Source organism: Dasypus novemcinctus, chromosome 17 (assembly GCF_030445035.2).
Source record: "Dasypus novemcinctus isolate mDasNov1 chromosome 17, mDasNov1.1.hap2, whole genome shotgun sequence".
Lineage (NCBI taxonomy): Eukaryota > Metazoa > Chordata > Mammalia > Cingulata > Dasypodidae > Dasypus > Dasypus novemcinctus.
In genome coordinates, this window is record NC_080689.1 from 1381750 (window position 1) to 1396269 (window position 14520).

Genomic DNA, 14520 nt, shown 5'->3' on the forward strand with positions numbered 1-14520 from the left:
ACCCTGGACTTCCTGTAAGGTAGACAGGAACCCAGTTGCTTGAGCCACAGCTTTCCCTGAATCATTCTTGAGCACTGTGGGGTGTATTTGATTGTAAGGCATATCAGTTTTACCCTAGACTCATGTCTAGGTGGCTGGCCCTCAGCTTTCAGTTGTTTCATGAAATAAAAAATGTGCTTTATCAATCGGATCTGTGGCCAAGGTTACTGAAACACAGCTAGAAATTTCAGGATGATGCTTTGCTTCATAGCTCACCTCCCAGTTTCTTTAGAAACAGAATCTTCTTGGCTGGGATAGCTTGCTCTCTGCTTGTGGTAGATGTGTATTTTTTTTTTTTTCTGTCCATCATCTACTCTACCTCTCATGGTAGTAGTTCTTAAATTTCCTTTTGTGGATTCACCTCAACCCTATTCTCAGTCTATGAGGTATTCTATCTCTGGATTTGGGGGTAGAGATTATGTCTTAGAATAAATCGGTCATAGCATTGCACCCCAGCCCGACTGGTTCGCAGATGGGCACGTTAAGTGGGCCAACCGGGCTAAGAAGGCTCAGGTCTCGGGCTACTTTTTTCTGTTCTGGGGGAAGCGCTCTCTCCCATTGAACTGGTATTGGGTTGATATGTTCCTGGAGCTCCTTAGTTATCATGTGGAGCCTGAGAAAGAATCAGATGCAGCAGAAGGTGGCTGTGTAACCACTGGAGGTTAGAAGATAGATCCTGATGGCAGGACATGAGCCCAAATCCCACTGCCTTGCCTGTCCCCAGCCTTTCAGTGTGCCAGCCAAGAGGTTATCTGAGAAGTACTGAGTGGTCTGTTTAGCTTAACTGCTCCTTTTTTCTTTTCAACTATTGATGTAACAATATTATCATTATACTATTAACTATAGCCCATATTTACATAAGTGTTCACTTTTTGTGTTGTACAGTTCTATGTTTTTTTTCTTCCTGGTAACTTATACATAACCTACAATTTCCCACTTAATCCATTTTCAAATATACAATTCAGCAATGCTAATTCCAATAGATTGATTTATTTTTCGGTTGCTTGTGCTTTAGGTGCCATATCTAAGAAATCATTGCTAAATCAAGGTCATGGAGATTTACTCCCATATTTTCTTCCAAGAATTTTATAGATTTAGCTCTTATATGTTTTGAATTAGTTTGTATATGGTGTGAAGTATGGATCAAGATTCTTTCTCTGAATATGGACGTTCAATTCCTCCAAATCAATCATTGAAAAAGATTATCCTCCCTCCATTGAATTGCTTTTGCAACTTTAAATAAGTATGGTGACCCCACCCCTTAAGTGTAGGCTGCACACACTGTCCTCCGTACAAAGAGTACAGTACCTAAGGGAGGTGGGGAGCATAGTTTTACGGTGGGGAAACCTGAGCACTACCGCCTCAGCTGTGACCAAGGGCCACATCAAGTCTAAGTCCTGCTGACAGTGTGCACCCTTGCCGTGACGTGGTGAGAGGGGTGCAGTGCCCCTGGGTCCTCCCCCTAAGACACATCATCCCCGTCTAATCATGCGAACATGAGACAAACCCCAATGATGGACATTTTCCAAAATACCTGACCACTACTCCTCAAAACTGCCAAGGTCATAAGAAAAAAAGAGGAGCCCAAGCATAGCGAGGAGGACTAACTTTCACATGCATCCTGAACAGGGAAACTGAGCGAAGCGTTTGGGCAAGTCTGCTCAAAGGTCCAGGGAAGGGACGTCTTCCTGCGGAAGAGCAGCCCCGAGAAGAGGCACGTGGACCAAACCTGGAGGTCCACGTCCCAGGGGGCGGAAACGACCCAGACACCAAGGCCGTGAAGTGCAAGGTGTGTTGGGGGAACCGGGGAGACAGTTTTGGTGACGGCGGAGGCTTCGGCCAACTCCACGTTTCTGGGTAAAGCACGTGGACTTCATTCCTGGGCAGGCGGAGGCCCGTCCGTAGTGTTAACGGAGATACCTGGCAGTGGACCAGAAGCCGTCCAGTTCGCGCACGCGCGGTACGCACGGCGGGCAGGTGCGGGGCAGGCTGGGCCCAGGAGTCGGCCGGGGACGCGTCCGCGAGCCCGGGCTGCTGCACACAAGCCTCGGGGAAGGCCTCCAGACCTTTCATCACCCTTTCAAGCATCCGGACCCCGGCGGGTTGAGACGCGAGGGCGACCCAGAGCCGGGGGCGGGAGGCGGAAGCGGAGCCCTCCAGAAAACCTCCCAACTCAGCGTTAGGAGCCCTTGGGGCTCGCGGAACGAGACCCCGAAGCCAGCTGCGGGCCGGGAGGGTCCCAGCGAGGCGGCCCTCGGACGCCCCCTTGGCGCCGCCCCGCCGGGAGAAGCGGACCTGCGCCCGCGACGGCGCCGTGCCCCGCGCGCCTCCCGCCGTGCCCCGCGCGCCTCCCGCCGTGCCCCGCGCGCCTCCCGCCGTGCCCCGCGCGCCAGCGCGAGGCAGGACGGGAGAGCCAAGATGGCCGCGCCCATTTGAGCCTCTGGTCTGAGCTGTGGGCTCGCCTGCTTGCCGTTCGCAGTCGCGCCCGCTGCTGCTGCTCCTTCTTCCTCCGGAGTAGGGGAGGGAGAAGGGATGAGAAGCTGCGGCGACCGAGGAGTCACCGTGACCGACCCCGCCGCTGCTCTCGGGCCCCCTGGCCTCCGCGCCTCCGGGGAGCAGCCGGTGCTCGCTGCGCCTGACGCGTCTCGAGTCACACAGGTGCGGGCGCGCAGTACCCGGGGTCCACCGCACGCCCCGTGACCCTTGTCTCCGCCCTGAGGCCGTCCCGGGCGGGAAGTCGGGGGCGAGCTCTGAGTGCACGCCGGGGTTCAGGGGGCTCGCCCTGCGGGCTTTCCGGAGCACGGCCTCCCGCCCCCGCAGACCTCCTTCCCGAGCTGAGCGCGGTGTTTCTTGTGTGGCCTCGGCTTGTAGATAGGCCCCCTACCCTCTGCGCGGATTCTCTGAGGGCCTGGCTCTTTAGCCTGTTGCCTTCGTTAACTCATGGTCCTTTCTGTGTCTACCGTTAGGTGTAAGATGTTTGTTAGTCCTTTCTGGCGAGAAACTTGGGATAAAATCAGTCTCTAGGCGTATTTTCTGCTCCCCTTCCAGTTAATCTAATCTTAGATAGGAGAAATATTTTACTCATCGAAATCTCTAGTGGACCCTTTAATATCCTTCAAATATAGGACCTATGCTTTTTAGTAGTTCGTAAGTTCATTATCAGTTGGGTCTCTTGAAGAGGCTTTGTGGTTACCTCAGGCAGGGCAGGTTTTGTTCTTTATAAGCAGTGCTGATAATCTTTATTCATGGCGTATCAATTTAGTATAGTACTTTCATGTAGAGCTCTTTATGTTGTCCCTAAGTGGAGTAAGAGCATATTTGTAAAAAGCTGGAGTACTGTAAATGTATGGCATTTATTTCCTTGATCAGTACATAAAAGATGTACTGTGAAAATAATTCTGTGGCTTTCTCACAGAAAATCATAAGAGAATAAACTTGAATAAAGGTATGTAATCTTGTTGAATAGGATAGGAAGACCTGTTGAATTTTGTTTTCTTTTAAGTTTTATAAGGCACTATTTTAATTATGTCTGAAGTGCAAAGTTTCTCATGCCTGTTTCTAGCAAGAAGGAAAGAAATCTTGTTCATGTTTGATGACATATATTTAACTCAGGAATGACATTTGATTCATGGCAAAATAACTTTGCAGCTCTTGAGGAAAGGATTTGAGGTGTCTGTGTAGCACAGAAAACTGAGTCTAGATAGATCTGAGATTAGAAATTGGGGTCAAAACTACCCTTTTAAATCTGTGAGCTGTTTCAAACACTCTAAAGGTTATCTACAGGGCTGGCAACAAATGTTGTGGTTTTTTGCGTTTGAGGATTGCTTCGTAAATGTTTAGCCACGAGATCTGTTTTTAATATAGATGTTGGAGACAGGACTGATACCTACCTTATGTACCATATTATACAGTATCAGAATTTTACCAGCTGTCAAGTACTGTTTGTATAAATGTTTGGGAGGTAGAGGGGAGTGTTTTGACCAATAGCTCATCCACATCTCTACTATAAACTGCTATGATATTTTTGTTCTGGCTTTGACTCAAGAAATTGACCAAAATGTGTTTGAATTCATACAGAAATAATGTTGATATTTGGAACCCATGTCGAACTTCTATGAAGAAAGGGCAACAATGATTGCAGCCAGGGATTTGCAGGAATTTGTTCCTTTTGGTCGAGACCACTGCAAGCACCACCCGAATGCCCTGCACCTTCAGCTTCGCCAGCTGCAGCCCGCCTCTGAGCTGTGGTCTTCTGACGGTGCTGCTGGCTTGGTGGGGTCCCTCCAGGAGGTTACAATCCACGAGAAACACAAGGTTCCGTTAAGTTTCCCATTATGCTTTTGAAAATCTAATTTAACTCTATCCAGATGAAACTGAAAAATGAATATAATGCTAATTTTTGGGTAGAGGTTAGGATTTGACTATTTCAATCAAGAGTAAAATAATGACTTTATTGTATTAGAGTGTCATAGCTGTTATTTTGACATGCTCTACAACTCACTGTGATTTTTATGTTGAGAGTCAAGCTCAGTTCTGTGATTGTGATCCATTTTAAACTTCTTCCTCCCCCCATTTGTAGGGACCACATTTCATGTTATTTGAGGATTAGATGGTAGAGATTAGGTATGGTCCCTATTACAAAAGACTTACATGATTCTAGAGGAGCCAAGAAAATGTCACATAAGTGGTAGAGTAATAGTTCTTAGATAGGGGAGTGGGATATAAGTGTGTGTTAGAAAATCATAATCTCTCCTACCTTATTCCATTTTCATATGTCCCTTTGGGATACCAAAATCTTAGGGAGGGGAAAACTATATAGTTAGAAATCTAAACTCCTATCTGTTCATTTGTTGTAGTGGGTAGGATGAGTGAAGGTTTATGTATGTCTGGCTGTGACACAGGAAGTCTGCCCTGTGCATACACTCCCCCCGTGGTTCCCATGTGTACCCTGCTGCCCTCTACGCCACATATGCTTAAAATGCCTTTCTAGTCTCTCAGGCATGTTTTATTTTCATTTTTGGACCTGTAGATATAATTTTCGCTCATAATTTTGCCAGAATAGCATAGAGGCATAATATAAAACAATTAATATAGGGATATATTTATTAAATTCTTGTTCGTGAAATTCTGTAAGATACATGCAGCCCCCCACTCCATTAATCAGTGCCACAAACCTTCTAAGAGTTGGACTTGGATTGAGTCTTTGCCTGTAGCTGAGAGAGTAGGAGACTTCTTATCTGGATGCCTGCTTAATTAATAACTCTTGCTCCATAGTACTGAAAAGAAAAAGTGCTTGAACATGTCTTACATGTGTTAATTTTTAAGGAAAGTTGGCAACTAAGAAAAGGTACAAGTGAAATTGGAGAAGAAGTGGACTATGATGAGGAGCTCTACGTGGCTGGAAATATGGTGATCTGGAGCAAAGGAAGTAAAAGCCAGGCGTTGGCCGTTTATAAGGCGTTTACGGTTGACAGTCCTGTTCAACAGGTGAGTCATTTAATTTGAGCATTGGATGGACTATAACAGCTAAAGGAAACTTTAAAAAATTATGGCAGAAGTGGTAAACATAGAGCAGAATGATCCCAGTAATTGGATATATATATATGTATGTATGTATTTATATTTTACGAGGTACTAGGGATTGAACCTGGGATCTCATATATTAAAAGCAGACAATCAATCACTGAGCTACATCCTGTCCCCTGGCTATATATTTTAACATATATTGAAGATAATGATAGGAAAATAAAAAGTTCATTTTATTTTACATTTCATCACTTTTTTTCCCTCACTTTCTACTTTATCAATGAATGATAATTTTTAAACACTCTGTCCTTGGGCAATTGGATTTGTTATTGTCAATAAAAATTTGCAAGGTATTAAGGGTACAAAAATATTACATGATGATTGTAATTGATTGCAAATATTGAATAAAAATTGCTGACTTCATAATGATAGAAAAGGAAAGGAAAAAAAATAATTTGCTGTGTTGGAATTGCCTATAACAGCTACCTGTTCTGAAGAGAGATGTGCAGTTCATCTCATCCAATTTCTATTTATAGAAAAAGTCAGCTAATAAATGTAGAAGGAATGATGGAATTAGAAAATCACCATTTTGTAATCTCCTTTAGGCAAAGGTTTGTAAGTGGACACTAATGTTCTTGGGAGAGAATATCATCCTAACACTGAGCTCTACCAAGGCACCTTTGGTGACGTAAATGGACCTCTAGGTTGGAGGTAGCTCTCGGACTCCTTATCAGTGAGTCCCTAGCAGAGGGATGTGGCTGTAAAGCAGCATGAAGTACATGACATCTACTTAAGTTTTTGTTTTTTTAAAACAAAACTCACGTTTTATTTAGATGGAAATAAACTGTGCAAAATTGATTTTCTTCACCAAAAATAACTAATATTTTTTGTGTTTTTCCTAGATAAATCATAAAACACTTTTTTTTTTTTAAGATTTATTATTTATTTCTCTCCCCTTCTCCCTCCACAGCTATCTGCTATCTGTGTCCATTCGCTGTGTGTTCTTCTGTGACCACTTCTATCCTTATCAGTGGCATGGGAATCTGCGTTTCTTTTTGTTGTGTCATCTTGTTGTGTCAGCTTCTCCATGTGTGCAGCACCATTCTTGGGCAGGCTGCACTTTCTTTCGTGCTGTGCGGCTCTCCTTAATGGGGCACACTCCTTGCGTGTGGGACTCCCCTACGCGGGGGACACCCCTGTGTGGCACAGCACTCCTTGCGTGCATCAGCACTGTGCATGGGCCAGCTCTCCACGGGTCACGGAGGCCTTGGGTTTGAACTGCAAACCTCCCATGTGGTAGGCGGACACCCTATCCATTGGGCCAAGTCCACTTCCCAAAACACTTATTTTGGTAGGCTTTCAAAGTATTGCTTAAATCAAGATGAGGCAGTAGATATAGTCATAGAAATAGAAGAAAAGAGACAAATCAATTGTCAGTATTCATGGCCTCTTGATTTTGTCTTGACCACAAAACAGAAGTGTTGAATATACCTGCTTATGAAGGTAACATCTACTAAGTTTCCTTCTCAGAAATATTTAACTTGAATCTTTAGATGTAACTTCCAGTTTATAGAAAATGTGGGGACTAGAGGATTGAATTTTAAAAGAATCCAGAGAAGAGGAGATGGGTTGGAGGTATAGATGAAACAAGGTTGTCTAATTTTTGATGCTGGCTTTGTGAATGGACAAAGTATTAATGCATTCAACCACATAGCCAAACAAAAATATCAAGTGTCCTGAAGCCATTTGAACTGGCCATTCCAAAATCTCCTGCGTGGCTTTACTCTTTTAGTACCATCAAAAACCTACCATAAGGAAGTGGATTTGGCCCAATGGTTAGGGCGTCTGCCTACCACGTGGGAGGTCCATGGTTCAAACCCCAGGCCTCCTTGACCCATGTGGAGCTGGCCCATGTGTGGTGCTGATTCGCGCAAGGAGTGCCCTGCCACACAGGGGTGCCCCCCGTGTAGGGAGCCCCACGTGCAAGGAGTGCACCCCATATGGAGAGCCACTCAGCGCGAAAGAAAGTGCAGCCTGCCCAGGAATGGCGCTGCACACACGGAGAGCTGACACAGCAAGATGATGCAACAAAACGTGACAGATTCCGGGTGCAGCTGACAAGAATACAAACAAACACAGAAGTATACACAGAGAATGGACACAGAAAGAGACAACTGGGGAGGGTAGGGAAGGCGAGAGAAATAAATAAAAAATAAATTTTTTTAAAAAAGAGGGGGTGGGGAAACTAATAAATTTAGAGTAGTTGAATTGTTAGACCGTTGTCCAGAAATTTTGGTGGCTTTGACTAATTCCTTATTTGTAAATACTCTATTTTCTCACCTCATTTTTTTTTTTCCACATTAGCCTCTTCCTCATGCATGTTGTACTCTTTCTAGTTATTTGTTGGAAAGAAGTAACACGAGTTATTCCATAATCTGAGGCCACATGTGGAAGCATTTCTAAGTGTGTTGAAGCCAGTGAACTTTTTGGTAATTTCCCCACAGAGAAACCATGTAGTTGGTATAGATGGAAAAAGTGGATTTGATGATATCCAAATAGTTCTTTGCTTTTATGTTTCCATCTTATTTTCTTCAAGGGATGATTGCCTGTTTACTAGATTCCATGGTTGTATAGCTAGAGGAATTGTCTCCTTTATTTTAAGATCACTTATAAAAGGAGTCGTAAGATTGGAATTTTAGTCCTTTTGGTCTGGAAAATAAATTATTTGTTAATATGGAGGGAGATAATTTTATATTTTAAGAAAATCATACCAGGTATATGTGACTCCATTTTTATCCATTTATTTTTTTATTCATTTTATCAGTATTTGTTTCAGACATTGTCCTGGGGCCATAAAGACGGATAATATAGTTTCCACTCTCAAAGCCTCAGTGTAAAAAGATATACAAACTGATGAACTAAAACGCTGTATTCTGGGTGCAGTAAAATAGTTCTCCACAGTGCAGTGAGCCCTGAAGGGAGGGTGTATTAGTCAGCCAAAGGGGTGCTGATGAAAAATACCAGAAATTGCATGGTTTTTATAAAGGCTATTTATTTGGGGTAGTTGCTTACAGATACCAGGCCATAAAGCATAAGTTACTTCCCTCACCAAAGTCTATTTCCACGTGTTGGAGCAAGATGGCTGCCGACGTCTGCCAGGGCTCAGGCTTCCTGGGTTCCTCTGGGCTCAGCTCCTGTTTCCTTCACAAGGTCAGCTGTAGACTATGAGGCTCTCTAGGCTTTGCCTCTCCACAAGGTCAGCTGTAGACTATCAGGCAAATGGCTCTGTCTCTCTCCCTGGGGCTCCAGCTTCAGTGTCAAACTCCATCAAAACTCCAGCATTTAAGCCGTCAACTCTGTCCTTTGCCATGCCTTTATTCTGTGAGTCTTCACCGACCAAGGGACGAGGACTCAATGCCCTAATGATGTGGCCCAATCAAAGCTCTAATAACTCAATCATGCCCAGGTACAGACCAGATTACAAACATTATCCAGTATTTATTTTTGGAATTCATAACCATATCAAACTGCTACAGAGGGTTTCTTAAAGAAGACACTGCTTGAACTGGATGCTGGTGAAAGCAGGGCATTCTAGCAGAGGGAAGCTCAGCGCAAGAATGATGGAAGAACAAGGCTTCCAAGTTCAGAATGACTGCAGAGCGCACCTCTGGGGCAGGTGCTGGAGGAGAGATGGCTCAGGTCACCGGGTCCTTGTGGTAAATGAGGATTCACTTCACACTGTTCAGAAGCAGCCCACTGAGGGCTTGGAAGTGGAAAGGAATGTAATCAATTTTGTATTTTGAGGAGTTTCCTTTGGCCACAATATGTAGGATTGACTGGAAAGAAGAAAGACGTGTCAGACGTAGGATACAGTTTTGTGGTAGTCCAGGGGAAAGATGGGGGCCTTGGAGAGCGAGCAGACAGGGAGAGACAAAGTAGAGTGTTATGTTGTCAGAGATAAAGGACAGTTAAAATATTTAGTTTTAGAGACTGGGAGGCTGAGACTTCATAACAGGAAGTTGAGGCTAAGTGATGTGCAGTGTAGTTTTAAAAGATTTGGATGTAAGTTCAGTTTTGGATATTTCATATTGGAGCACAGCTCTGAGGTCTGTTTTCCTTCATGAATTTTTATTTGCAAAAATGCCATTAAATAATTCCAGTAAGTGATTGCCAAGCATGCCAATTAACATTTAAGGGCTTTTCTTTTTTTATATTTTGTAAGGTGGGACTTTGAGAAAAGGAGATACTGTTTTCTCCAAATGTTTTTCTAAAGTGAGTCTAAGGAAGAATCTAAGAATTTTAAGACCATTTGGTAAGTCTGAAGGTTATAAGTGGCTTAGCAATTTTGAACTCCTCAGAGAGATCTTTAGGATATCTTTGTTTAGGATATAGGGTTTAGCACAGGTCAAGCTACTCTTTCTTTTTTTTTTTTTTTTTTTTAAAAGATTTATTTATTTATTTCTCTCCCCTTCCCCCCTATTCTGGTTGTCTGTTCTCTGTGTCTATTCGCTGCGTCTTCTTTATCCGCTTCTATTGTCAGCTGCACGGGAATCTGTGTTTCTTTTTGTTGCATCATCTTGTTGTGTCAGCTCTCCGTGTGTGCAGTGCCATTCCTGGGCAGGCTGCACTTTCTTTCATGCTGGGCAGCTCTCCTTATGGGGCACACCCCTTGCGCGTGGGGCTCCCCTACGTGGGGACACCTCTGCGTGGCACGTGCGTGGCACGTGCGCGCATCAGCACTGCACATGGGCCAGCTCCACACAGGTCAAGGAGGCCCGGGGTTTGAACCGCAGACCTCCCATGTGGTAGATGGACGCCCTAAACACTGGGCCAAGTCCGCCTCCCAAGCTACTATTTTAATTCACTTTTACTGCAAGGCTTCGATCTAGTAGTTTTTAAAGTTTTGTCTGTTCTTTTCATAAAATTCAATTACAGACATGGTTGATCTTTCCTTATAATATTTGTTATTAAGTAGACTAATTTAATTTTCTTTATTCTTGGCTCTCATGGTGTCTGTGTTGAGGAGGTAAAGTAATGTATATGCTATTAGAATTACTTTGACATCATTAGTTAATAGCTTATTATTTAGATAGAATTTTCTTAGAAAAGCATTTTGTTTTGCTTTTAGGCATTATGGTGTGACTTCATTACATCACAGGATAAATCTGAAAAGGCGTACAGTAAGTTTCTTTTTGAAATTTTATATCATTTTATGATGATACCTGCTGTTTATTTTCCTTTTTTTCCCCCTCAGAATAAGGAACCACTAACTAATAGTGGTTTAGCCTAAGTATTTTTGTATTGTACATTAAAGAGTTGTTGTTAGGATTGAACTTTTCAGAAAAAAATTCATGTGTCTTGTGCCCTTTCTTTGCAGGTAGTAATGAAGTAGAAAAATGCATATGCATATTGCAAAGCTCATGTATTAACATGCATAGCATAGAGGGAAAGGATTACATAGCTTCCTTACCTTTTCAGGTAAACTTGAATGTGTCACTGTTTTTATTTTATATTGGAGAGCATTCTTGAATTGGTTCCAGGGGTATTGCTACTTTTTGTATCGTAGTAATCTAAAGTTTTGTTGTTACTCAGATAAATTAACTAAATTTTAACAGCTTTAATGGCTTCCCTTTTTTCCATTCTGCATAAAAAATAAATTATTTAATGAAGCAAATTATGAAGTACTAAGACAGAAATACTAAGATGATCCTATCCTAATTCTTACTGAGCTAAGTGGAAAGATTAAGAGGTCTGTTTTGAGACTTTTTTGTCAGTTTAAATGATACATCAGACATCACTCTGGTTATGTTAAGTAAGGTACGTGAGTAACACTAGTCTTTTTCCTGTTTCTCTTCATCTTTTTCTTTTTCTTTTTTTTTTAGGAGGTACTGGGAATTGAACCTGCGACCTCATACATGAAAGCAGTCACTCAACCACTGAGCTACATCAATTCCCTCTTCATCTTTTTAGTGCTTGCTGCTATTGTTAAAATTTTATCACATTTTTTTTTTTAGATTTATTTTATTTATCCCCCTCCTCCCCACTTGTTGTTTTGTGCTTGCTGTCTACTCATCATGTGCTCATCTTTTTAGGAGGCACCGGGAACCCAACTCCAGACCTCCCATGTGGGAGGGAGGTGCCCAGTGGCTTGAGCCACTTCTGCTCCCTGCCATTCTGATACTGATTTTAGCCATCAAAGGGATTTCAGACTGTCTTTCTCTTCCTTCCTAGAATTGCTTGTTTTTTATATTATAGTTATGGTTTTATTACTTTGTAAAGTTCTTATTAAATTGAAGGAAAATGTAATATCTTATAATGGTTCCTGAAAACACTTCATAGATGTTGGTTTCTTTTATTTCTGACTCTTTTTTCCCTTTCATCTGATAGGTTGCAAATGTCTGGCCCACCAGGTATGGACTGTTGTTTGAACGAAGCAGTGCTTCACACGAGGTGCCTCCAGGCCCACCCAGGTGCTCTGTTCACTCAGTGCAGAATGTTATCATTTGGTTCTTTTTTTTTTTTTTGGTGTTTGTTCTGAGGTAGCATTGTTTACCTAAAATTTGGGGGTGATAATTTCCAAGTTAATAGCATAGGTACATAACATTTGCTCTAATCTCAGATGTATACACAGGAGCTCTGCTTCTCACTTTGTACTTACTTATCTGCAGCTTTCTGTTTTTCTTTTCCAAGTAGCAAATTTAACAAGTAAGTAAGTTAAAGAGAGCAAGATTCAGTTCTTAGCTCTCACTTTTTCTTAGTGCTGTTTTGGGGAAATCATTAGAGCTTCTTTAGCTTTAGCTTCCTTATCTGTGACAGGAGCACTATCAGTTACCTCTTAGGGGAAGCGGACTTGGCCCAGTGGTTAGGGCATCTGCCTACCACATGGGAGGTCCGCGGTTCAAACCGCGGGCCTCCTTGACCCGTGTGGAGCTGGGCCATGTGCAGTGCTGATGCGCACAAGGAGTCCCCTGCCACACGGGTGTCCCCCACGTAGGGGAGCCCCATGTGCAAGGAGTGCACCCTGTAAGGAGAGCCGCCCAGCATGAAAGAAAGTGCAGCCTGCCCATGAATGGCGCCACACACACGGGGAGCTGACACAAGATGACGCAACAAAAAGAAACAGAGATTCCTGGTGCCACTGATAAGGATAGAAGCAGTCACAGAAGAACACACAGCAAGTGGACACAGAGAACAGACACTAAGGGTGGGGAAAGGGGGAGAAATAAAAACTCTTAAAAAAAAAATTACCTCTTAGGATTTATGCAAAGATTAAATGAGATAGTGTATATAAGCTTGGTACATATTAGCTGTGTAAAAAGTGGTAGGTACTTAATGGTGGCTTACAGTATGTGTTTGCCTTGTCTCCTAAGGAGTTGTGAGCTCTGAAGGGCAGGAGTGTAAAACATGCCTCATTGTGGGTGCAAGAAGTAGACACTTAGTAAGCTTTTAAAAAAAATCACTGGTTTTAAACTGTGTTGAGACAGAAAACTTTGTGCTTATTTCAGGCACTCCTTAAAAATGCTGACTTTTCATTTATTTGAAGTTTTTTTTTTTTTTTTTTAATGTTTAAGTATACTCCTTTGTAAGCAGGTGTAGGATTCTACATTTCTTAGCTGCCAGAGACACTCTGCCACCAGGAAAGTTAAAGGAAATGACTGCCGTCTGTCGATGACTCCTGTGGTGGGATGGCTGCTGTATGTAGAATCACCCTGTATAAGAGAAGGAGAGATTTCTAGGAATGAAATAGAAGATATTGTGACTCATAGTACATAAGAAGTTTAGAGAGTTGCTTTTAGAGATAGTAGATTTCTGGTTTCATGTGTAATCTGGAGAGAATATTTTCTTGTAAGGAAAATGCAAAATTTATGCCCAAATGGAGTCCTCTTCTGTTGATTGATTGGTTTGTTTGTTTATTGCTAGAGAACCCTTACCTACTCTGTTCAGCATGCTTCACCCTCTAGATGAAATAACTCCACTGGTTTGTAAATCTGGAAGTAAGTATATTTTGATCAGTTTGTTTACAGAAGCTCTTTAGTTTGCTTGTGGGGAGAGAGGAAATAGAAAAGGAACTTATGAAAATTTGACTTGTTTTAAATATAATTTAAAAATTTTATAAAAATATTTATATTATGAAACTAATTCATATTAAAGCAAAACTTCTTGAATATCATGGCATAACTGTTAACAGTTATTTTTTAAGTATAGTAAAAATAGGGCCTTCCCTATAAATCAGTCATGAATATAGATATATTTATTAACCTACCTATAGATAACTCTGCTCTTCAATAATTAGTAAGTAAATGAATAATACTTGGAAGGGCTAAAATTCTTATCTTTTGGGGAAAAAAATGTGGGGCCTCAGGCCTTTACTTTGTAAATTTTAATATTTCATTTTCCTCTGTACATAAGAACATTATTTGCCGGGGCTCACAATTTTTCATATTTCCTACAAGCATTTCTAAATGCTTTAGTTGAAATTTTAAATGTGACCAGACACTATAGGTTATGATAATGAGGACTCGAAGTAAAGACATATTTACATTCTTTGTCCAGTTTTACTTTTTGGGCCTCATCCCTGGTTTATATTCTGAAATACCACTGATGTTTTTCTCTTTTGTATTTGGGATTACCAAACTAACTGTGGGCTAAATCTACTCCAGCCTATTTTTGTAGGACTTAGGAACTAAGATTGATTTTTGCCCTTTTAAAGGGTTATAGAGAAAAATCAAGAAGAATATGGGACAGAGTCAGCATGTGGCTTACAAAACTGAAAACCTCTTTGGCCCTGTACAGAAAAAGTTTGTCAGCCCTGTTCCGTGTCGTTTATGCTGGTACCAGTTGGAGACAACCTATACAAGCCTGCTAGAGCTTGTGAGGGGAGGGGGCTGCAGCCATGATTGATCCTGGTTTTGAATACTATTTAATGACCTGGGGAATTGCTTATTCATAATGTTA

General features: G+C 42.1%; 1 protein-coding gene across 3 annotated transcripts in view; it reads left to right on the top strand.

Moving 5' to 3' along the window:
• ANAPC1 (anaphase promoting complex subunit 1) overlaps positions 1-14520 on the top strand; it is a 116324-nt gene that overhangs the window by 3803 nt on the left and 98001 nt on the right. The window contains exons 1-7 of one of the 3 annotated variants that reach the window (XM_058278076.1): positions 1984-2697; positions 4117-4353; positions 5365-5526; positions 10694-10745; positions 10943-11043; positions 11953-12035; positions 13486-13559. In XM_058278076.1, the coding sequence (XP_058134059.1) occupies positions 4141-4353; positions 5365-5526; positions 10694-10745; positions 10943-11043; positions 11953-12035; positions 13486-13559 (685 nt within the window). In that variant the 5' untranslated portion in view covers positions 1984-2697; positions 4117-4140. Of the gene's footprint in view, positions 1-1983; positions 2698-4116; positions 4354-5364; positions 5527-10693; positions 10746-10942; positions 11044-11447; positions 12036-13485; positions 13560-14520 lie in introns of those variants that run through there. The other 2 variants (XM_071208699.1, XM_071208698.1) reach the window with 2 other exon arrangements.